At 43.0% G+C, this 24,742-nt stretch overlaps 2 protein-coding genes and 1 long non-coding RNA gene across 3 annotated transcripts in view; 2 read left to right on the top strand and 1 right to left on the bottom strand.

Annotated features, from left to right (window-relative positions):
• Window positions 1-7,481: 7,481 nt before the first annotated feature.
• On the top strand, window positions 7,482-9,697 carry CHCHD1 (coiled-coil-helix-coiled-coil-helix domain containing 1). Its single transcript, XM_015633316.3, has 3 exons — window positions 7,482-7,660; window positions 8,148-8,266; window positions 8,923-9,697. Exons 1-3 carry the CDS (start codon window positions 7,519-7,521, stop codon window positions 9,031-9,033), a joined length of 372 nt encoding a protein of 123 aa, XP_015488802.1. The 5' UTR covers window positions 7,482-7,518; the 3' UTR covers window positions 9,034-9,697.
• A 362-nt stretch (window positions 9,698-10,059) lies between these two features.
• Window positions 10,060-24,742, top strand: part of LOC107206897 (neurotrypsin-like) — a 22,829-nt gene continuing 8,146 nt past the window's right edge. The window contains exons 1-12 of the mRNA XM_015633312.3: window positions 10,060-13,441; window positions 13,675-13,865; window positions 15,911-15,956; window positions 17,168-17,404; window positions 18,666-18,789; window positions 19,481-19,656; window positions 19,993-20,140; window positions 20,763-20,941; window positions 21,323-21,464; window positions 22,481-22,683; window positions 23,657-23,798; window positions 24,042-24,247. Of these exons, the coding sequence (XP_015488798.1) occupies window positions 13,794-13,865; window positions 15,911-15,956; window positions 17,168-17,404; window positions 18,666-18,789; window positions 19,481-19,656; window positions 19,993-20,140; window positions 20,763-20,941; window positions 21,323-21,464; window positions 22,481-22,683; window positions 23,657-23,798; window positions 24,042-24,247 (1,675 nt within the window). The 5' untranslated portion in view covers window positions 10,060-13,441; window positions 13,675-13,793. The remainder of the gene's footprint in view (window positions 13,442-13,674; window positions 13,866-15,910; window positions 15,957-17,167; window positions 17,405-18,665; window positions 18,790-19,480; window positions 19,657-19,992; window positions 20,141-20,762; window positions 20,942-21,322; window positions 21,465-22,480; window positions 22,684-23,656; window positions 23,799-24,041; window positions 24,248-24,742) is intronic.
• The window catches only part of LOC107206900, a 27,280-nt gene continuing 16,380 nt past the window's right edge, over window positions 13,843-24,742 (bottom strand). The window contains exon 4 of the long non-coding RNA XR_001522549.3: window positions 13,843-15,558. This is a non-coding gene — a long non-coding RNA (uncharacterized LOC107206900). The remainder of the gene's footprint in view (window positions 15,559-24,742) is intronic.

The raw sequence follows: 24,742 nt of genomic DNA, 5'->3' as shown, positions 1-24,742 counted from the left end.
AGCCTGTATTGCTTACAGGTATAAGTAAACTCCACTGTCCCCTGCCATTGTGGGTATCTTTTTGAAATAGTTGATCTTGCAGTGGAGGGAAACTAATTAATTCAGTGTCACAGGTTCAAAAGCACAGGCAAATATCGCCACACTGCAGTCATGTCTCTAATGGAATAATGATACTTTCTTTCTCCATTTTCCCTCCTTCTTCAGAACTTAACTATTGCCTAAAGAGCCAGAGTTTGTCTGTGCTTAAGACAGATTGTTGGTGATGAAAGTCTACAGTCTGTTGTGTAGTTTGATTTTGTAAGGCTGCTTATGCATTGCTGTGTGAAGTCTGATGTCTGTAAGTAAAAGTTAGGTGTAGTGAAAGTAGAGACTCTACATTCTCTCTGTAATTACATCACTGTCTATTGCTTAGTGCTGTATGAGTCACTTAATATCTTTTTCTTTCCCCTTAAAGTCCCCTTCATAATGTTATAGATATGGTATTACAGGTGTAATGCCAGTACAGGTAATGATCATCTCAATGTTTGCCTCTCAGGTGACATAACAGTATTGTCATGTTAAAATGGGCACCTTGACAGAAAAGGCTTCAGATCCATGACAATCACTGTATTTTTATAAATGTAGAAAATGCATGCACTGTACCTAATTGATTTTACAAGAAGAATGGGTTTTTATGTCTCTTCTCGAAGTAACAAGTGATTCTTCAGCTAAAATGCATTTATCAGTTGAAGTTCCTTTTCTCAGTTATTCAGGAGACGTGAATACCTAAGACAATATATCTGAGTTAACTGGTAAACTGGATTATTCAAATCAGATTAAAAATTACAGATGTGTATTTGGGATTGAAGAGGCCAGTTGCTTGAGAAGTAAATTAAGATAAAGCAAATTAAGACTGCTTTAATTCTGAATATTGACTTCTACTAAACAAGTTAATGAAATTTAAGTAAATTGTTTGAATTAATGCCTTCAGTTAGTTCATTTCATGTTTCTGTACAGAAAATAATTGTCTTCTTTAACTGCATTCTCTTAATTAGCTATATCTGAAAACACTTTCTTATTCAAGTGTTTGGTAGAATAGCCAGGAGGAGAAATTGTGATCTTGTTTTTTGTGCTAAACATAAAGAATAAGAACCAGGTACTAGCACATGCTGCTTTTACTATTTTATCCTGTAATTTAAGTAGATTTTTCAGAAGTGCAGCTTTTATAATAATTTCCAGGTCTTTATTATAATTTACCTACTGTTGCCAAAATTAGACATGCTACATTTAATGCACTGTCCCTACAGGAGTAACAGGAGGAAATACCACTATAAGTATGTTCATCAGCACCTGCTTAGTCCTTGATGAGTGATGTCCAAAGCCCCATTTTGTCTTCCTGCTCAGCAACATGAGCATGTTTCTCAGCTAACAGTAGCACTGAAGATACGGTGGTACAAGCTGAAGAGTAGCTAGCAAAGTAGGTAAAAGCTTCTTCCTTGGGGCCCTGCTTTGTTCATTTGCCAGTTCACAGCTATTTACTTCCTGTACTCCATATATTTCAACCAACAGCCAACAAGGTTATTTTGTTAGTCCTGCAGGGTTTCTTTGTTGCATTGCTCTGTGTCTGTACTACAGAAGGCTGTTCCTTTGAGCCTGATGACTGTTGCCAAGTATGAGTACTTCTAATTGTCATTTCTCTTCTTAAAGTAGGTATGAAAAGAGTACAGATCTGAAAGTAACTTCATTACAGATACTCTCTGGGTTTTTTCTGGTTTTCAAAGTACAACTTCCAGTTTGTAGTTGAGTCAAGTCATTTGACTCTTTCTTTTCTGAGTTTTTAGTGTCTTCCTAGGTTTACCTATTTTTTACAGTCTTAGAGGTGGTGAGCTTCTCAAAAGGTAGTGAATAATAGCTACCACTCTTAGCTGTGAAGCTCACCCAAGCCTTGTCTCTTTTGTATCTGCAGTGGTTTTTTTTTCTGTAGTAATAGGTCATACTAGCTTTCATCTCCTCTGTGTCACAATACTTCTGTGATTTATAAACCGTGTGTCCATTGCCTCTATTAGTACAGTGAATTTATTTCACTTTTTATGTATGGTGTACAAGAATTAAGGCTGGAATATTTATGCAGTGCATGGTGTGAATATTTTGTGTAGCTGCCAGGCAAACTCTGCAGGGACAGGAGAGGTGGGAATCCTGCCCAGCTGGATAAAGAGTGGTGATTGCAGTTGTGTTCAGGGCTGCTGACTGACCTTCACAGCATCAACTGCTCTGCACAGCAAGGACTACAAAATGTTGAGTAAACATTTTGCCATGGCTCTGTTTTCATTCTCTCCTGTAATTTGGAAGAGACAGGAGAAGCTGGGTCTCATACCCTTGAAGAGTTTGCAATTAATTTACTTAATAATGCATTGGAAAGGACTGCTGTACAGTGCCAATGTGTACTGCCAGTCATAGCCAAAGTGAATTCAATTTACCCTTCTGGCTGTGTTTCTACTAATGCAAGGAAGAAAGTCACTACAGCATTACTATTTTGGAAAAAGGTTCCTGATTTATGTTCTTGGCTGCTAACTGGATTTCTCTCTGCTTTAAATCCAAACCAGCAAGATGGTGGCTTAATGTCGTCCCTCATATTGTGACTACTGGAAGGCTATGTGATACTCAGACTGAACATAATAGATTCAGCATTTATCTTAATCATGTTCTTACAGTGCAGGTACCCATATTCATAAAAACTGAGACTAATCAGGAATTTATCAAAAATACCAGATATTGAAGATGATTACCTGTATAAAGGCTTTGGCAGGATCCTACAGAATAGACTGAGTGGCTTCACTGTCATACATTGTACCTGTTTACTGTGTGACTAGAGGGAGGCTTTCAAAGCTGTCAGGATAGCTTTATTCACTAGCATTAATGTTCTAAAAATAAATACCTCCTCATTACTGCTCACATGAAACAGCAGTAGATTCTATTGATGCTGTGTCTCAGAATTGACAAGCTAGAATAAATTTATGCCCTCTGAGAGGTGAGAGATGAGAAACAAATAGCTGACTGAAGGTTGAAAATCTAACAGTCCAATGCATTGCATTGATTGGACAAGCCACAGTTCTCATTCTTCTGCCAAAACTGTGATACCACGTGCTGCCTATTTTTCCCGTTAGAAGCCAGTTATTTTATTTATTGAGCTAGTAGTCTGTGTTTTCTGTCCTTTAGCACAGACTGCAATTTGTAGGAAGCACATAACCTTGATGAAGAATATTGATTTGATACCTAACATGATTTCTAGAATTTAGAAGGAGTTCAGAAAGAATTGCCTTTTCTTATTTCAGTCACTGTAGTAATTTTCAGACCAAAAGATCTCTGGATCCTCTCTAATGGTAAGTAGAATGAAACCCAAGCAACAGTGGATGTATATGTTTAGAGGGGAAGAAGAATGAGCTGCTTTCTCTGGAAATGGTCTGCAAATTGTAGCAGCAGCTGGAGAATCAGCAGAAATGCCCCTCTTGCACTTTGACTAAGGGTAGTTTTAGGTGGTGTGGAAGAACAACTTCTAAATGACTGGGAACAGGATAAATTGAATTGGAGCTCAGCCATCAGAGACATCAGAGTTTTAACAGGCACTGCTGTGTAAGACAAGCAGCCATCTGCCTCATTTACTCTCCTGCCACAGACACTTTTCTGCCATGGTCCCAAGAGAGCCACTCCCTTAATCATTAGTTGTCATCTATTTGGTTGTACTTAATTAAGGTTATTGATGGAAGCCCAGGCACCTTCTGGGAAGTTATATTAATTGGAAATATACAGGGTGGCAGGTTCCTTCATTCTGCCCAGAGACCTCTACTGACAGGTTGAAATTAATCAGAGACAAAATCCTTTTAGTGATAGACCTACTGAGCCAAAGCCTGCATCAGGCTTTAACAAACTGTACTTCTCTTTATGGTTCATTGTCTCAGAGCTGGCAGTGAGAGATCTATGGCCCTGCAGAGAGATTAGGAAGGATGGAGAGGAATGGAGCTGCAGGATTTGTTCCAGAGCTCTGACACCACTAGCATTTGTGTGCTGTTAAATACATTTTTTACTGCAGAAAAGACCCATTTAATGTGCAAGTGTCTCGGCTAGAGATGGTTCTGGGGATCTTGGAATGGATCAGAGCAGATGATAATACTTTGTGGCATCTCTGAGCAAATAAGGAGGCACAGGTAATTTGCAGTGGAAATGGGCTGAATTTCCTAGATCCTGGGAATTAGGGATTAGGTATGGCAGCTCAGAACTACTCAGGTTGACAAAAAAATGCAGGGCAGCTAATCTGATTGAGATAGCATGGGATAAGGGCTGGTGTAGGAGTTAGGATGGGGTGAGGCACGCTGTGAGTGCATGAATGCATTGTGCTAATAAGAGCATTAAGTACTAATACTGTCCAAACACAATAGCTCAGGAGGCAGGAGTTAAGTCTGATCCATCTGGAATCTTAGCAAACTGGTTAGTTTCACTACTAAAGTTAAAGTGTAAGTGCTTTAAGGCATCTCTAATTAAATTGGTTTAAAGAGGTCAGGGTGAGACAGATGAGAATAAAGTGTGGTAGCTGAGGGCATTATGAACTGGTATGAGAAGGACTGTGTTCAGGATCTTGTATTCAGGATAAATTTGTGTGAATATACTGGAATTTACCTGAAAGACATGGATATCAACTCCATTCTTTTTTCCCAACACAACTTCATCCCCTGAGTTTTAGGCAGTATCTGGAGGTTTTACATAACTACACTAGAAAGTGAAGAATACATGGTGTAATTTCTCATCTCTTAAAGAGGTATTTAAGATAACAGTCTCATTTTAAAGGGTGCATTTTATCACAGCATTGTTAGCTTTCTATTTAATTGTGGCACAGCATTTACCATAGTACCATATGTGGCCTTTATTCAGTTTTGATATATATTCTTTTCAAATCTAGTATTAATAGTTTAAGCTCTGTGGTTCATTTTGGTTTTGACCAGCTGAAATGCAAGCTAGGATTCAGCTTTAAATGGGTTGATGCAGTAGAAAAAGCTGTAAATGCTAATGAGTGCAAGTTAAAGTTTCACATGGTTTTTATAGCTGTTCCTTCAGCATTCACAGTAAAACATCTCTGGGGTTCACTGTTGATGAAATCTGGTTTCTGACTGTCCCTATAAAGTCAACACTTCTGTCCCATCCATTAGTGACTTGGTGCTATCAGCTATACAAAATACAGGCTGTAGAGACATTTGGCTATTGAGTAACACAGCCCTTTTGTAGTTCCACATTCTCCCTTAAAATTAATATGTAATATTAAAAAATAATGTTTAATAGTAAAACTGTGTCCTGCTTCAGACATCTCTGCATGGTGTGTGCAGACACCACCATGTACCTTATTCTGTTTGCTTAGGAATCTCTAAGGCTGATGCTCCAATACTGGACTGATGCCAAAAAATTAGTTCTAATGCAGACAACAGTAACTTACAGGAAGCTATTACAATTCTCCTTGTGTAAGTTTGCCTTTCTGTTTCTCAGCCTCCACTCCTCCCCCACCTCATATTTCTTGGAATTACTTAAATGAGACATCAGCTTTTGAAGGTGAAAGGACGTGAAGGTGCTGCCACCATTAGCTAATGTAATTTGGAAAAAGGGAGTTGATTTACAAGGAGTGCAGTTCATCTTTTCTTACCTCCTAGTAGTTTTGCCTTTCCTTGTTACTGTTTCTGTGCTGATCTAGTTAGGCATGCAGGAGGCAAATGCAGCACAGGAAGGTGGGTAGCTAGCAGTAGGTAAGAAGGGTAGCTAGAAGATGCAAAACCAAGAGTAGCTGAACCTCACGTGAACTTAGAATACTGAAATGTATTTCATGTCCCTATCTTAGATTTTCAAAATCTCCGTTGTTCAGAGTTGCACACTGCAAGCCCTCTGGCCTAATTTGAAGGTGTCACTCTGTTTTCTTTCTTTTCTACTGGCAGTCAAGCTCAAAGGATAGCTTGTTTCTTGTCTTTTCAGAAAAAAAAATTGAAATAGAGAAACATCCTGCTTACCAAAATGTTTCAGAAATTCCAGAAAGTGTTTGGAATTGGATTGGATCTGAAGAGATTAAAATTTACTCCCAGAAGAGAACTAAACAAAAATCTTTAGTTTATTTAAACGTGTCTTCTCATACTCTTTAATTTGGACTCTAAGTATATACTATTTTAAAAGTTACACAAAAATAATTATAAAATTGGATATACCAGGATTTATTGTCAGCAGATACAGTAAATTCTAGTAACCATATTGAGAATATTGTGGTATAGGTCCAGTGATGTTTAGCTCAAGATAACAGAATTTCTGAAGTCTTGTTAACTTCCATTACTAGGCAAAGGGGAGTGCTTTGGCTTTTATGTATAGGAGGTTGAATATATTTTAATCCAAATCAGTGTCCTATGGAAACAAAAAATTGCAAAGAAAAGGGTTTTTTATTTAGTCTTCTGTGTATGGTCAGAGGACTCCAGCTGTTCCTGATACAATGGTAAAATGGCATATTCAGGAACTGCTCCATGACAAGGACCTGAGTGCTTTGTGTCCCTGGTGTTTGTGTCCAGCTCCTCAGTTTTCTGCATCTACCTTGTCCCTCCTGCTGTGCAGAAACTTGTTTGTATCCCAGCCCTTGGAATGTTCTTGTGCCTTCTATATTGCCTGCCTTTTTCAGCTGGGGACATAAGCACTCCAGAACCTGCCAGATGAGTTGAGGACTTCTAGGACCTAGGGAGGAAACTTCTGGGAGCAAGAGTTTTTTTCCACCACTGAGTATGGGGCTGTGGGAACGATGGGAACTACCATTTTGTAACTCAGCAGCAGCAGTTTCCGTATCTCCGTGAAAGGAGCAGTAGGAACAATGCAGGGGAGATCCAGCTGTAACGTCATGGAGAGAAATGAGGGGCTGAGAACTAAGTGATGCGAGTTGGAGACACCAAGAAGAGTTTCCATGCAGTTACAGAAGACTTTGAGAAGAGACGAGTGAGAGGAACCTCATCCCTGTCTACGGTATCTGAGGGGAGAGCGTCAAAAGGATGGAGGAATTCAGGAATTCTCTGTGGTGCTGTGCAATAGGGCAGAGGCAATGGGCAGAAATTGATGCACGGGGGGTTCCACCTGAACGTGAGAACAGCTTCTTTGCCAGAGACGCTGTGAAGTCTCCCTCGTTGGAGATACTCCGGATGCAATCCTGTGCAGTGTGCTCTGGGACCCTGCTTGAGCAGGGGGGTTGGACCATATGACCCACTCTGCTCCTTTCCAGTCCCATTCTGTGACTCCTTTAATTCCATCTGAATTACTTGAAACAATTACGATTTCCGCTGCTCTGGCTGAAGTGTGTTTCTCCTTCGTTCGTTACCGTTGCCGCAGGAGGAGGTTTGGGCTGGAGCGGTTCCGGGGAGTCGCTCAGCGGCAGGGCCTATCCTTGGCCTGCTGGGGCGGGCAGGCGGCTGCGCGGGGCCGCTTCCCGCTCCGGGAGGGCGGCCCGGCCCCGCCCCGCCCTCAGGCCGCCCCAGCCCGGACATGGCGGCGCCCGCCTACCCGGCCTGGGTGACGCGCTGGGTGTCCGGGCAGTGGCGGAACAAGAAGCGGCCCCCGGCGCTCCGGCCGCCCCGGACGCTGGCGCTGGCCGACAAAGTGGCGAACCGCCGGGAGCAGCTGACAGGTGAGCTCCCGGTGGGGAGGGGAAGGCCGGGAGCCGCCGCTGTGCCCCGGGAGGGGCCGCGCTGCTGGCAGAGCTCGGCGGCGCCTTGTGCTCCGCAGGACAAGAGCGGGGGGCCGGTCTGCGCCGTGCAATTGGCGCGGGGGTTCCGTGGGAAGGATCGCTTCCTCACACTGCGACCCTTAAGTTTGTGTCGCATGCGAGTCAAACACGTTTTGGCGTAACATTGCCTTTATCTTAAAAATTCAGTCAGATGCTGGATGGCTGCAGCGGTTCACTTTCTGTTAGCATCAATTTCGCTGCCCAGAGCAAAGCTGAGATCTTTAGTTGTGCATTTTCTCACCTGCCCCTACCATTTGAGGGTAAAGTTAAAGTTTAAAACTCCTTGGAGTTTTATGTACTAAACTTCTTTGGAGATTTATGCACTGTGAAGGTTGTTAGCATAAAATCCCAAGCACCTGAGATTTCTAGTTATGTCTTTCCCTTCTAGAGGCAACGTGCATTACGGAAATGTCAGTAATGATGGCCTGCTGGAAACAGAATGACTTCAACGACGCACCTTGTGCCGAGGAGATCAGGACCTTCTATGACTGCGTGGCAAAGGCAGAAGTAATTAAGGCCTCTTGTATTCTAAAAGGCTAGTAGTAGGAAAGGAGGAAGCCTCCAGTCATTTTTGTGCGCCAATAAGAATAATGTTCTCTGAACAATTTGATTGTGACCCATTTGAGCAACTAAGAGTGATGAAGCTGATGAAGAAGGATCTAGAGGCTCCTGCAGGGAGGGGCTGAGGGAGCTAGGGTTGTTTAGTCTGGAGAAGAGGCTCAGGGGAGACCTTACTGCTCTTTACAACCACCTGAAAGCACATGTAGCCAGCTGAGGGTCAGCCTCTTGTTTACTGTTGCTGTTTGATAGCATAAGTGAAAAACTATCCATAGTTTATTTGGTAGATGACAAAGAATCAATCAAAGATCAAAGAATATTGAAAAGTAAAAAGAAAAAAATCTGCATTGTTGCCAGAAGTGTATATCATTGTTAACTAAGAATATGGAAGGGTATAACCTTTACAAGATGTCAGTCATTAGTCACAGCATTTAAAGGTATCAGCCTGTGATTATTGAGCCAAGTGCTATGGTAAGTGTTCCTTAAAGAAACAGTATTTTTCTGTAAGAAATGTCCCCATACAATTAGAAGTAGTTTCTGGGAATGAGCATCAACTCTGCAAATAAGTCGTGGTAAATATTTCGACGAGTTTTTTTCTCTTTCAGAAAGAGCGCAGGAATCAAAATGAGGACACCCTGTCATCCAGGGGAAATTTGCCTTCAAGCAAAGTGAACAAGCTCCTGAAGAGGTTTCCTCAGATCACGCGTTATGTGTGATGTACTTTACAAAAGGGACTGTGGACAAGCAATTAAAGTTGGGGTCTTGATCAAAAAAGAAGAAAGTCGAGTAATTTTTTTGATGTCAAGTGGTGTGTGGATCTTGACCCTGCTTTTGATTCCAGACCAAAACCCTCCCATTTTGAGTATCATCTGATTTTGTTCATGCAATTCTTGGGTCTTGCAGTGTTAGGATTTCTGCAGAGTGGTGTTCAACCAGCCTACTCAGGTCCTCACTGTTAAATAAAACCTTCTAGGCATACATCTAAATGCATATCCTAACAGGGGATGACTTCTTCACATGCAAGCTTCTTGCCCAGCTCTGGAGCTGCTATCAAAAAGTGAGTGAGTTCAAACACAGCCTTGTTAGAATTGATAGTAATGATGGTATGAGGGTTTGTGTCTTATGTGGGTATATACACAATCTGGTGCAACTTGAAAATTTTTAATTTCCACTGCTGTAAAAAAAGGCTGTAGAATTTAGGAAAAATCTCCAGCAAAATACCTTGTTAATATATAATACAATGGTAAGTATCAAATATAACTAACCTGGAAGTTTGGGATTAAGACCCTCTGATTTGCAGGTGGGACAGGTATGGTGCCATGTAAGTTTGATTATTTTGTCTGTACTGTAATAAAGCAAGACTGGTGTTGACTTGGGCAATTCATAACCTACAACAAAATGTTCCATTGTTTTGGGGTAATGGACTGATGATTGAAATCATGTAATTAATTTTTAGTTTTGATTTGAGTGGGGAGGGGACAGTTACCACTCCAGTACCACAAAACTATAACAGGCAGGTTCTTGGGACCAGTACCTAATTGGTGGGAAGAATGCAGTGTCTTGGAGGACTAATGTTAGAACATTTATATCAGTGATTCTTTTGGGTGTGTAGAAAAAGCAAAATAAGAGGGGAGTCAGGCACACACATACTGTGTGATTAGCCACAGGTGGCTGTAGAGTTTGCTGGATCTGAGTCCTCTGGAGCCCCAGGCTGATACCTGTTCATCACAAAGATTTTGGTCAGGTTAAAGGCTTTTAAGTTCCTGAAGCAATATTCACTTAGCTGTTAATTACAGTGGCTCATTAGTGGATTATCCACAGGGTAGCTTATTCTTTTGTTGCTATTATGGCATAATTGAGTCTTTCAGAGGACTTGGGGTCAGTAAGAACACAATATCAACATCTGAGTTTGGGAAAACACTTTGGTTCTGTGACATTTTGCATTTTCTGTCCAGAAGACACTATGAAAATGTTTACTATGCTGCTTGCCATTCCTTCATTTCTGGAGGATACAAGGTAGATTGGAAGTGAGGAACTGATTCACCTTTGTTGATGATGATTTTTCTTCGTATTAAAACTTGGAATAGAAGTATTTCTGCATCTCTTAATGTAACATGTGTGCTGAATGTACCAATTTCTAGTGTCTGCAAAGAACAGTCTTACATAAGAGGCTGTAACAGAGACACTTAATACCTTTTTCTATTTTTACTTCTGAAATTTTGCACAGCTCCCACTAATCTGAACAGCTATTTTTGCATTATACTGCTTCATGGTGAGCTTAACAAATTCAGTTGGTTGGGGTTTGGTCTCAACTTTTATATGTCTACTGTAAGCCTGAAATTATGCTGCTAAAGTTTTCCAATCCTTTTATTTATTGGGAGGAAGGAAACTGCTTTTCAGGTGCACCCAGATTTTACAGTGCTTCCTTTAAAAGTACTTGAGCAATTATTTTGCTGCTTTTGTTGTAACCAAAAACCCTCCAGTTACTGATTATCCTTGGCAATTTCAGCTGCTGGCCATTTTCCTGTATCTCACCATTAAGCTTATTTTGGGTGTTTAAATGCATTCTGTGACATGCTCATATTGAGGATCATTAGTAGTTCATGTGTGTACCCACAGGGAACAGCACTGTTCTTTCTGACTTGGTGTTTGATGCTGGAGGGTAAAGAAACTTCTTTTCTTTTGTTGAGCACACTGGTTAAGAACATTGCTGCAGAGACCTCTATGTGATTGCGTGGTGAGGAAAGAATTAAACAAAAGCTGACTAGCTGTTCTACCCTCCTAAGTCGGATTTACAGGATTTAAGCAGATCTGCTGGAATTCCTTGATCTTATTCCTCTACCTTATAGCTTGACTATTATATCAGCTCTGAGTATGATTGCTGTTAGCTACTCCTGTTAGACTTTCACTGTGGAGGTAGCATTAATATTTCATCTGGTCCTGAGGAATAGTTGTCCTGCCAATTCAGGAGAAATAGGTTGAATTCCAGAGAGCCAGGGACATTTTAGAAGATGACATTTCTTGTTCAGAAGGGTCAATACAGAAAAATCTGGCAAAATCAAGACAGACTGTAGGAAATCATAGATTTACTGTAATAGAACTATGCATATATCAGGGGTGAGAAAGTGACTACTGTTAAGTGGCAGATTTAGATATTTGCAACTACTTCAAATTTGCCCATATAATAAAGTTCAGGATGTTTTACCTTATCTGTAGGTATATTACTGATCTAAACTGCTGTAGTTATATTGATAGAATTCCCTTTTAGGTTTTCCTCTCCACCTTGGAGAGTAGTCATGAGAAACTTTTGAGAATCTGAGATCCACCTCTCTCAAGGAATGTGTGAGAAAAATGGGAGTCTTGCTAAGAAGGAAATAGTTCCAAAACAGGACCTGCCAGAGAGAAGACAGCTGCAAAACCCACTCTATCTTCCCAGTTCATCATTCTTTCAGAAAGTGAATACAGGAGATTTCTATTGTGAATAGAATAATAGAATTCTAAGTGAATACTTGGACTCGTATTGCTTTTGGTGTGCTGGTCTGTGTTTCCTTTAAAATTACTTGATTTATTTTATTATATCACTTTATGTAGAAAACTTTGCCTTGAGAGAGAGGCAACTTAGGAAATACTGTGAGAGAAATCCAGTGCAGGCTTCTGCTAGAGGTGTTAAACCTTGTGCATCAGAGGCCTGAACAGGGAGTGTCTCATGGGATGGAATTCTGAATGAGCATCAACAACCTCTAGTAAGGAGCTAATTTCTCTGAATGCTAATAGAATTTGTGATCCTGTTTCCAGTGTATCCTTTCCTTGTGCGCTCAGTGGAGTAAGTGGTTCTAACTTCTAACACAGCCTCATATTTTTATTTTGTTCTCCTTTGTGCTACTGTTGCCTGAGAGTTACAGTGTGATGTAGTATCTAAGCTATTTCCATCCTCTGCTGCCCTGATGGTCTGCCTCCCTGACTATGAGGATATAGGAGATTTGCTTCTAATTAACTGAGTGTAATTCTTGGCCAAATCCACTCCAGAAACAGCTTCTTTCTACCACTTAGTGACTCCTGTAAAAGATCCAGCATGTAGGGAAATTTCTTGCCTTTGATAAGTGACTGAGGATGAGGCAACACAAAACTGTCACATCAAGTGAGTAATGGGCAAAAGTGAAGGAAGAAATAAAAGAGGCTTTTTGTCAAGTCAGTAGATTTTTAGTAGTCTGTTCCTTGTTTTTATGCTGAAGATGTCTTTGGAAGTGCTACTCAGCAGACTTGGCCAGAAGTGAGCTCATTTCTTAAGGTGACCTTCATGTTTCATGCTGTAGAACACCATGAGTTCATTGCTCCAAAATCAGAATACAAGTATAGGAAATGTCCATTAGACTGAGCTGAGAAGCAGCACAAGGAACAGGTAAAACAAAGATTTCCAAGACTGAACAGCTTCAAATGAACCAGTTGCCTTCTTAGATTTAATAGCATTTAAAGCTTGTAGCCTTGAACCCTAATTTATATGAAGGACTACCAAGCTGGAAACACTAAAACCCCCCCATGGGATGTTCATGGTAATACAATAATGATTAACCCTCTGGAAAGCATCCTAACCAATTGAGGGAAAATATAGCCCAAGGTCAAGGAGACACTCGATGGCAAAGTTCTCTGGTGGCAATACCCATGATGGCAATAAAGGGCCGAAAATTGGGAAGGCACCCTGGAGAGGGCTTTACCGGGAGAAATCTGGAAGCTGCTTAACATAAAGTTTTCTGGGTCCCGTTTACCTGCGTTCAAATCTGAGGAGAGCTGACCTCGGGAAGCTGCAAGCTGCTAATCGAGGAGGCAGCGGTGGGGGGGGATAAAGTCCAGATTCCTTCCAAGAAGTCTAATCTCTGGCAAATGTGCGCGCACACGCCGTTGCCTTTCCCAGTTGTTGCTGGGGGCTTTGCAATAGGACACAGCCCCAGCTCCTTGCCGTGCTGCTTCCTCGGGAAGAGGAGGAAAGGGCAGCTGGGGAAGGAGCGTTGCAGGAGCGGAGCGGAGCGGGCGGCTGGCCCCGCCGCTGGGCAGAAGGGGCGGGGAGGCGGAGGCTGGCGCGGGGAGCAGCGCGTACCTGGAGCACAGCGGAGAGGAGGGGACAGCGGGGTGAGGAGCGGGCTGAGGGCTCTGCCCCACCGCTTGTGCTAGCCTCCGCCCGTCTTCAGATGTGCTAGAGAAATTCGGGGGCATGTTCTGTTCTCTTACTTCTCTGATCTCTGCTTCACCTTTCTGAAGAGAAGAATCAAGGGAGAAGAGATGGGGAGAGGAACGGGAAAGTGAAATTCTAAGATGCTGCTGGGAGCTTTAATCCCTCTCCTCACATCCCTTTCCCTGCACAGAAATGGAAAAGTCACCCTACTCCCTCCAGTGGGGAGTGGCTAATGTGGGAAAGCAGACCCTGGCAGCTGAACGAGAATGTGATGCTTGAAGAACCTTCTGCTCACTTTTTACACGAGGGATGGACGTCTCCAAAATACTCGGGCTCCTGGTAGAGCTCTCAAGTCTGCTATCCTGTCTCAGATGTATGGAGGTAAGAAAAGGTTATTTTTCTATCTGCTGGTAAGAAGTCACATGGCTCTTTTAATATCCTCACTGTAATTGGATCTTGTTATCACTTGGATATGTTTTCTAGAGCATTTAGGCATTTGTGGTCTCTAGGAAGAACTGGTAGCTTGGGGAGGGATTTGTTTCATCCTGCATATAAATTCAGAAAAGAAACAAGCCTGGAAAGCAGGATGCACAAGGGCTTGCAGATGCCTTGGCTTGAGTTTCCAGTGTTTCTCAGGCACTGCAGTGACCCTGGCAGGAGAGATCCTTTGTTTCTGTTCTTTGCTGATTGTCTCTCTTGCTGTTGTGGACAGATGATTTATAGCTGCACAGACCTAGGGCAATGCCTGAAGCATAGGCTGTTTGCACTGAATTTAATTGATGGTGATGGTCGGTGTTGGGGTATTTTGGAAACTGCTACAGAAACTGGCAGCAACTAAACTTTCATTAGAATGGAAGCTTATTACTTGGACTGCAGTAGTTTTGTTTATGGTCCAGCTCTAAGAAGAGCGGGTTCAGTCTCTCATATATATCCTATTATTAGTTTGATCCATCCTTTTATCACCGGCAGGCTTATAGGTACCTGCAGGTATACACAGAAAGCCAGTGATTGAGGGACCTGGATTGTGGTGCAGTCACAAAAGTACAGCTTAGCTCACTTTCTACTCTGCAAAGAGCTTTGAGATCCTCAAGTAAGTCCTTCAGTATTGTTTGTCCAGAAACCCTTATGTGGGCTTGCAACAGCCTGATACATGCAGATGGATGGATTTTTGCCTGAAAAGGATTTATCTGTGCATCCCTTTGTGTATATGCAGCTGAGATCTGATCTGCTACTTCTGAACCATATCAGGAATTCATCTTCCTTATGCAGTATTTCATTTTGACTTCTGGAGGATGATGATGGAGCTTGGCCATGATTGTCAGGACCTTCTGGACCATAATCATAAGCTTGATTTGAAAATTATGTCTGACATGAGTAGGTGTTGCTCTTGTCAGGTTTCTGTGGGAATTACCTCTGCTTATTCCAGAAGTGGATTTGGTTCAATTCCAAATTTAACTTTTCCCATTTTCCAGGAAGAGGTGAAGCTGAGAGAGGCAAAATTACTGCATTTTGAAGAAAACCACAACCATTACCAATAGCTAGTATCCTTTAGCTACACACCTCTGCTCTGTGAATTGCAACTCTTTGTTTATATAAAAGTATTAGAAATTTTCATTTAGAATGTTTAGAAACTAATTAAACTACAAGGAGCTAGCAGAAGCATGTACAGTTTCTTCTTTTCACTCTGAGTCTGTGATGGTCTTGCACTTGCTTGCACACCATGTAGTGGTGTTGAGTGGAGATCTCTATCTCTCAGCCTGTAATCAAGTTACACCCACAAAAAACATTGCCTATAAGAGGAAATGCAATTTTGGGGCCAGACAGCATGCAAGAATTCTGAGGACTTTGTTTCATATTTTTTGGTTTTAGATATTTAACCCCATTTGGATAATAACACCATAGGCCATATCATATTTTCAAGTATTAAAATCTTCCAGAAGCCTTGGATTTTCTTCCTTGGGTGTTTCCCACTTTATACATGGATGTTTATTACTATTTTAACAGGTATTCTGGGGGCATCATCCTGTCACTCAAGTAGCTAAATCTCTGCTGCTGTGGCTGTAGATGATCTACCCTATAAACAGAGAGAAAATGAGTAGTTATTATTTTTCTTACATAATAATAATTTTCTTCCAGATTTTCTTTGCCTGGGTATCTCATTCAGGCTTTCAACTCTGTTGGAAAAAAATCAAGCAGAGCTCTGTAATGTAGTGCTTAGAACAAGGGTAAATCTCTGAGGGCCAGTAATTATTCATTTTGTTGTCAGTGGACAGAGCTATGGTTGTATTTGAAGAGGAGCAATGGGGAGACCAGGGAAAAGGCTGGTTACTAGGGTGTGTTTGCCTAAAGCTGAGCTGCTTCTAGGACATGCCCATGTTTATTTCATTGGATAATCATCTCTGCTTTTGCTCTGTTTCTTTCCACAGGCTTTCCTGGGATCTAAGCCCAACCAAAACCACTTGCAGAGTGCAGGTAAGAACAAGAAGTTATTAATTCAGTCATTGGGCAGACGTTCCTGCAGTGGTGATCTGAGACACCACTGGCATGATGAACCACTGTTACCTGGTCTTCTTCCTCCTTTCTTTTCATCACTTCTTCAGTCTTTGCCCCATTGCCTGCTTATCTCCCTCACCAACATGGCCACACTATTTCTGTTTCTTCATGTTGAATGCTCTTGCAGTTCCCTGTTCCTCCCACTTGTTCTTTTCCTTTAATCTCTTTCTCTGCCTTGGTCTTTTTTGCATGCTTACCTTTCCTCTGCTCTAATAACTGCTGAATTCTCAAATAACCTCTCTGAGGGTCCCAGTTGATGCCACGCAAACAATTCGTTTTCCAGACGCTGACTTCCAACTGCTTCTCATTTTTGTACCTTGCATTTAACCTTCAGCTGTCACTTACCCCCTCTGGGCTTGGCAGTGGCTGGAAGGCAAATGACATGATGCAAAGTTTCTTTGTGGCCTTGATCTTTGCCCCACGTGCAGGAGGGTTTCCTGAAAGTGTTGGTTTCTTTTTGTTTACTTAGTGAATGGAACTGTAAATGTTGTCCCCTTCTCAGTCTAATCTTCCCATATTATGGACTCTATAAAGCCCACAAAATCTGGGGTTTTTTTCCCCACTTTGTTATTTCAGGGTCATGAACGGAGAGTTTTTTCCTTTTTTTAAGGGCCGTAATAAATTAATTGTTGGGTATTTTTACACTGGATATTTCACATGGATTTCACCTGCATTTCCCCCAAAACAAGCTCCCTTTCTCCTCCAATATATTAGCCAAGTTCAGATAAGCCAGGTGATCTGCTGACGTGTATAGGCAACATAATGCAATGAAGTATAATGTCATTTCCCACTCTCCTGCTTTGTACAGTGCTGCTCCAAAGTGAGTACATGTACTGCATGTACAGTAATGGGAACCAGTTCAAATTGTCATGTTTGGGCCCTAAGTTAGCACTTTTCAAAGGTCTGTCTGGGTAGTTCACTGCTTCAGATCAATTTGTGGTTTGGACAGTGAGTATTATAAATATTCTTTGAGCAGCACCTTGAAGAGTGATAGAGTTGGAATCAAGCAAGCAGCAGCTGAGACTGCAGACACAAGGGGTATTTCTCATAACCAGCTGGTGTCTCCCATGTTGTCTGAGCTTCAGCGTGTGATGCCTTAGGTGTCACTAACACTCCCTTCCTGTGCCCAGCGGCCAGCGTGTGTGCTGTGGGACCTCTCGGCTATTACAATGGCTCCCTGGCGGTCACCGCGGCCGGAGCAGAGTGTCTCAACTGGGCAGAGTTCCCTGATTATGTTCAGCAGTACCCAGACCGTGGCCTGGGGGACCACAACTACTGCAGGAACCCAGACGGGGGAACGACGCCCTGGTGCTTCTACAGGCTTGTGTCAGGGGCCATTGGCTGGGCCAACTGTGACTGTAACCAAGGTAAGGGCTCAAGGCAGAAATGTGTGCTGCACAGATTTGCAAGTGGCAGGTGGAACACCCTGTGAAAGAAGCACAGTACAAAGACTGTTCCCAATTGTTGAAATAATTAATACTAGAGGCTAGCCTGTGTGGGAGAAGAACGTTTGTATATAGTAGGAGGTGGATTTAAGCTGCTGTAGCTGTAATGCCCAGTATAGATGTTTTATTCTCATACAAGGAGACTTCTTTTTTTCCTACTGCTAGCTTATGCCACTTAGAAAACAGTTTTAGTTATGTAGAAAACAACCCACTTCTGCTCCTTTAGGGTCCATATCAGAGCATTCCTCATGTAAGTGTAGCAGTTCAAATATAACAAGAAAAAAGCCTGTGACGAGGTGGGTCATAGGCTTGTGTTAAACTTCCTCAGCGCTGGCACAAGGACTACTGCATACTTTGAGGCAAGCAAGGAGCTGAGCTCTCTCAATGCATTGACTGCTGTGCAGCATTCTTGAAAATGTCCTGTTTTCTGACCATCCTTGCTTTTCCTGCATTTTGCAGAACAGTTTAATAAACACCAATTTAATAAATGACAGTCTTTTCCCTTGCCAGCGGATATGCTTTCAAAGAAAGCAAAGAATGCATTTCCATTAAAGGAAGGATATGTGTAGTGGTGCTGTGTGCCTGCATTGAGGTACTGCAGACAGGTGTGTCCTTCTGCAAGTACAAAACTGAGCGAGGAGATGTGCTTTCTAAACTGTGGTAAAATTTTTGGTGGGATGGGAATTGAAAGGGCATTTACACTAGCACTTCTTTTTCTTAGAGAAATTAGAGAGGATTCATCTGCTGTTGCTAAACATCTTACTGTAGCAACAGAGTCTTGCAGGTGAAGTGGGTGATGGAAATAGATCGCTGGAGTGTAAGAAGTAATTAGATAACATGCCATTTTCACACACCCTTTCAAGATAGCATGTAAAATCATCCCCATTCCACAGAAGAGGAATCCAGGAGATTTGGAAGAAGCAAAATTTCCTGCTGGTGTTACCATGGATTTGAAAAGACCATAACACCAACCATCCTCCCAAGCAGCCATTGCTGGGACTGGGAAGGTGCACATCCCATACTCTTTCATGCAGATCACTTTAGTGCCAGCAAAGGGAAAACAGGGATGAAAGAAGCCAAGTGCAGTTCAGCTCAGATACATGCAAGTCCAAGACTTGCTGGTCTGAAGCTTCCATCAGCAGATAGAAGCTGGTTTTTGGTTGGTTTTATTCTCTTTTGGAAGGTGCTGTGCGGCTGGCTGAAGACAGTAGTGTGGAGCTGTACTTCAATGGACTCTGGGGTACCATCTGTGCTGACCACTGGACTGACTGGGATGCCAGCGTTGTCTGCAGGCAGCTAGGTCTCAGGTGGGAACCTCAGTCTGACTGTGAGAGGTACATGCTTGTGTGGCTTTTGAAACAGCAGCCTCTGTGGTTACAGTCCCTCTGGCACAGTGTGTTGGCTGGCAGAATGGAGTTTTTGTGAGCTAATTACCCACTTACCAGGGTCCTTTTGTACTGTTTTCTTCCTGTGGCTACCCCTAACCCAATCAGCATTTGCAAGAATTTTTAAAACAACAGATTCTGCTTCATGCTCCAGGCTGTGAAAAGTGAGCTGTGAGATCACATTCCCTTTTTATGATCATCAGCTGGAGTTATTATAGCGATCTAACAGAAATTTTAGGAGTATGAACTCTCTTTGGGTTTTGGGGATTTGAACATTCAAACTTCCAAATAGCAAGGAGGTAAGGTGATTCAGATAGTTTGGTGTTTGAGTCTGTTGATGGGTTTGTTCATTGCTTTCAAATGAGAGTGCCATTTCTGACTACACCAACTCCTCTGCATTAGGTAGGCACACAAAAGGATGAGGAAGTGCTTTGTGCTTGCTTGTGCTTTCCCATGAGACTGTAAATGGTCACCCCTTTATGCATTTCCAATTAACTGGACACACTGGGATATGAAATGTCACAACTGGACTGGAGAGTCACAACAACTGAGGGAACTTGTAAGTCAAGCTGGTCTGTGGCATTTCATTGCTCTGTTGCATCCTCTGTACTAGTGAGATCGGCACAGCTGGGAAGAAGAGCCATCCCAGACCATGGCCTGTTCCCCTGCATCTGCAGTCAGCAAACTGCCATGGAGATGAGGAAGCCCTGCTGCAGTGTGGCTATCAGGAAGCTATGTCAGGAGCTTGTAACCAGGGGAGTGCCGTGGTAACTTGTGTTCCTCCAGAAGGTAAATCTCCAGGGAATGATCTCAATCACCGAATGATGCTGATGAACATGGCTGATGCTTATGACTACATCCCCTTATTGTCAAGCCAGGATTTTGTCTGCAGGCAGAAAACTCCTGGTCACCACTGCAGCCAATTAAAGAGCCATCTCTGGACCAGCAGTACCCCACTCTGGGGGCTGTGATCATAAGTGCTTGTGGGGGGTCTAGAGAGGAGGGTGTGGTAAAAGAGCATCACAAGAGCTCCCCTGGCTAGAGAATGGTTCTACATCCTGAACTGCTGGATGTGCTTTGTTTCTGTCTTGTTCTTGTGCTCTCTTTTCTTTTCTTGAAGCACAGGTGTAGGTGCCCCACTGCGTATAGTTGGGGGGAAGGAGAGCTTTGAAGGGCGAGTGGAGGTTTACCATGATGGCAAGTGGGGAACCATCTGTGATGACCAGTGGGATGACCGGGATGCTGAAGTAGTCTGTAGACAGCTGGGACTCAGGTAATTTCCTTGCTGTATATTATGGAATAGTAATAGAAGTAGGTAGAATGAAGAATATGAGAGCATGTCCTTTCACTATACTACCAGCCCTTCCTATAGGAGATATACAGAAACCCTGGGAAACATAGTTCTGGACTGATCATCCTATGAAGGGATTTTGTATCCTCTTCTAGTCAATTTTATGGTTTGTGCTGTGTAAAAAAAAAAAACAAAAGCAATGTACATTCCTGTCTAAGGACTGCTTGTGTTTATCCCTGTTCATCATTTTTGCATACATCCCAATACTTATCTTGTAACTTGTCATGATGATTTCCATATGAGAACTGCAGTTGCTTACTGGGTTAAGTTTAAACACCTATAGTTTCCCTTATCCTCTTCAGACAGGAAAGCAAGAGAGATGACCACCTCATTCTCCTGTGTGCCATTCAGTGCTTAACATGGGAGCTGTTCTATACTTTCCAATAACATTTCAATTAACAGTTGGCAACTCCACTGTGTCAAAAATACAGATGATCTATGGGAGGACAGTGACCAGCACAGTAGAGTTCCTGTGCAAGGCAGAATTTGAGGACACAAGACGGTGGCCTTCCTTACTGAGCATATATATCTCTGATGTTTACAGTGGCACCCCAAAAGCTTTGTCATGGGCTCACTATGGGCAGGGATCTGGCCCAATCCTGCTGGATGAAGTGCAGTGCTCAGGGAATGAACTCTCCCTTGATCAGTGCAAGAAGAGTGACTGGGGACAGCAAAACTGTGACCACATTGAAGACGCTGGGGTCTCCTGTAACCCTTTCACAGGTACAGATGTACAGCTCTGCCAGTTAGATGTGGTCAGTCCCCCACGTTACTTGGCTTGCTCAGCAGGTAAACCCCCTGGTTCAGGTCCTGCACAGCTTCCATATATGGCTCCCACAAGGGCTGCCAGATGTGGAGGCAGAGACTAAGGGAATGGATCAGAGACAGACTCGGTGGTCTTCCCACAGTTTTGCTCAGGTGGTGTGGAAAGGCTGAAGTGAATCCTTCTCTGACAGATGGGTAATGAACATTTGTATTTTGAGTACCCACAGACATCTGTGTCTTTTGTTTCTTTTGCTCGTGGGCAGTACCTAGCAGTGGTGCACAGGCTGTTTCTTTTCTCCCCTGCTGAGTGCTGCCCTCTCCTTCTCCCACGCCTTGCAGAGGGCACTGTCCGGCTGGCTGGCGGCCGCAGCCCCAGCGAAGGCAGGGTGGAAGTTTATTACAATGGAGACTGGGGCACAGTGTGCGATGATGGCTGGACAGACCTCGGTGCCCAGGTGGTCTGCAGGCAGTTGGGCTTCAGGTAGGACTGAGAGTGTGTAGTGTCTGTACTTCCTAGTTTCAAGGATTAGATTCCGTCACCCTTCACTAGGATAGGCTGGACCTTAATCCTTCAATGCCGTCTTTGTTAGAAGGCTTATTAACATTATACAACTTATTAAGGAAAGATTAATAGGTATCCACATCCCTTCCAAGGGGCAAAAATAAATCTATTATCTCTTGCCTCAGCCTGTTTTGAAAGCAGATAACAGGCTTAATACTGTCCTTATGAACCCCTCAGCAAAGTTAGAAAATTTTCTTTAATGGTCCTTAAGTTTTCAGGTGTCACATCTGCTCTATCAGTAAAAGGGTATCACCTATCTGCTCCATATGTATCACCGTCAGTAGCTGAACAAAGACCATCAGGGCAAAAAAGAATAGTAATAGGAATTTTCAGCTCATTTCTGACCTGTCATCCCTTCAGGTAGGAGTTTGGGAAAGATTTAAAATCAGGATACTGTTGCCTTTGAGCTTTGGGGATTTTTAAAACATGATTAGGGTCTCCTAAAATTTCAACATTATAGATGAAAAAAAGACTAAACTAAATTCTTCCCTTTGAGTTCAGCTACATACTGCATTTGCCATCTCTTCTAGTGCCTGAAAGTTCACAGCTTTGAGCAGTTCAATTCCAGGTAGCTGTTTCCTAGAAAAAGAAGTAGAATTACTTAAATGTTGACATTTTTGATGCCTCCTCTGCCAGCCCCTCCCCAAATCGAGGTATCTGCCATATCTGAAAAGCAGCCCCTGCTGGTCCTCTGTGCCTTTGAATGTGCCTTTGACCAGACACTAGAAAATGGACTGGTCTGAGGAGGCCTCCCTGAAAAACTGAGCTGGTGAGATGTCAGGGTGCTTCGTTGCCATCCTGTGTGTCCATTGAGTGGTTTAGGTCAAGAAGCCACCAGTACCATATTTAAGCAGGGGTGTTTCTCTTTAGATCTGAGCTTGAGTCCTTCTGTGGAATTTAGAGTTTCAGTGTTATTTTCTGTTTTCTTCCTCTAGGGGTCCTGCTGCCTTGGCCTCTGAAGGAGACTATGCTCCTGGTCAAGGCTTCATCTTACTGGATGATGTGGCATGTGTGGGGACAGAGCTGTCTCTCCTGGACTGTCCCCACAGCAACTGGGGGCAGCATGACTGCTCCCATGCTGAGGATCTGGGTGTCCGCTGTTCCCCAGAAAGCAACACGGTCATGGATGGCAGCCTGGGTAACTCACCTTGTTCTTGCCCTGAACAGTGGGGAAGTTTCACCTTGGAAAACCTTTCACTTCACTATTCCCTTGGAAGCTCTGGCAGATGTGGGAATTTTCCCTGTGCTGGTTCAACAAGGGGTCTGCTTTTTGAGGAGGAAGGAGCCCTGGCTGAATTGGGGCAGAGCCACAAATCTGTAGCTCCACCAGGCCTACTATCAGACCAGCAGATAAATAGAAACTGGAGTGAGTTGTATTGGCAGTCTCAAAAAAAACCCAAAACAGACCTGAGGGGCTCAGGGACAGTGACTGCCTTTGTGTGCCATTGCTCAAGGGAAGTCTTTAACTAGACGTTTTAGCAAACTTAGGTGTGGTTACATTAGTGCCACACCTTGCCAAGACAGGAGGACTTCAGTTGCAAGGGGTTGTTTTTTGCACTCCCTTGTGTGGATGACACACTTCTAATTAAAATTGTGAAAGTATTTCAAATTAGCATGATTCCCTCATTTATATAATACCTGATACTCTCCCCTTTCCTTGCTATAGGAGACTTTCCAGTTTTTCAGACACTTGTTATTGAAATAGGTGGCATCCAACATTTTTGTTTTTCTTGGATGTAGAACTCTTCTCTTGCTTCTAAACATGTAATAGTTATACAATTCAATGAATTTTTTTCCCAGGCATGTTTAAGCTTGTCTAACTCTTGGCTCAGGAGTTAATAACTTTCTTTCTGTTCTCCTCTTTACTCAGCTTTCAGAGTATGATCCACTGATCATTTCCAGTATGTATTAAATAGATTAGTATGTATATAGTCTTCTGCTTCAGCACAGAGGTAAAATGTCTTAATATAGATGCACTTCTTTCTTTTCCTTTTTTTTTTTTCTTTTTGTTTGAAGCTTACTGATGTCTGGGATTCATCTTTTTCCAAGTTTTGGACAGCAGACCCCTCTGGTGTTTTTGCTTGCAGAAACCCATGCATTTTCTTCTTCAGGGCCTCCTGTGCGGCTGGTGGATGGAGAAAGCACCAAGGAGGGCCGGGTTGAGGTATTGCTGAATGGGCAGTGGGGCAGTGTCTGTGACGATGACTGGACAGACAGAGATGCTGCAGTGGTTTGCAGGCAACTGGGATTCAGGTAAGAGCTGTGGTACAGGCATCTTACAGATAGAAACAGCTCTCAGGAGCACTTCTGGATTTGTTTCTGGGGGCTTAGTTTTAGTTTTGGCACACCCACATATGCTTGAAGGAGTAGGTTGGTCTTCTCACTGTACTACTGTCTGTGTGTTGAGTGACAAATATTCCACTTAAAATGCACTGGTGCCTCAGGTTCAGTTGGCTCCCGCTCACTGCAGATTAGCCACCCTCTCTCTAATTGCAGTGGTACAGCAAAAGCCAGGGCAATGGCTTATTTTGGCGAAGGCCATGGGCCCATCCATCTGGACAACATAGAATGCAGTGGCATGGAGCACACCCTGGGGCAATGTGCCACACCTGACACCAGGACTCACAGCTGCTGGCACCGTGAGGATGCAGGGGTGATCTGTGACTATGTGGAAGAAAAGGTCCAAGATAGCAGGAGAACAGGTGACAATCCCATTTCTTCTATGCAGGATCTGGAGCTCTGGTTGTAGGATCTCTGCATGCTTTTGTGGTTTTTCCCTGTCATTCTTGTGTTTGGCTGAAACTTCACCTACAAAATAAGCATGTCCTGTCCTGCACCTCCTACATTTTTCTCGTTTTCAGTGTATCTCCTTAGCAGCACAAAGTGTTCCAGATTAGTCTGAGAAGCTCCACCCATGTCAGGCCCTTGAGCCTGGAGAATTTCCCCACAGCCAAGTCGCCATACTCTTCCTTAGCACAGCAACCATAAGCAACCTTTGGGGTTTAGAGTACTGAGGAAGTATAAGTATAGGTCCCACTCCTGGCATAAGACTATAGAGACTTCAGGTAAGCACCTCCAGTGAAATTAGGGAAACCTATAGGATCAAATGTTCTATGAATTCCATATGCACAAAGCAACACTATTGATTATCTTGAGGATTAATGCCCTCAGAAAAGGTGAATGGTATTTGGCTCTGT

The sequence above is a fragment of the Parus major genome, chromosome 6 (assembly GCF_001522545.3).
Source record: "Parus major isolate Abel chromosome 6, Parus_major1.1, whole genome shotgun sequence".
NCBI classification, from domain to species: domain Eukaryota; kingdom Metazoa; phylum Chordata; class Aves; order Passeriformes; family Paridae; genus Parus; species Parus major.
The sequence above is the reverse complement of the archived record's forward strand: the minus strand, read 5'-3'. Positions and strand labels throughout refer to the sequence as shown.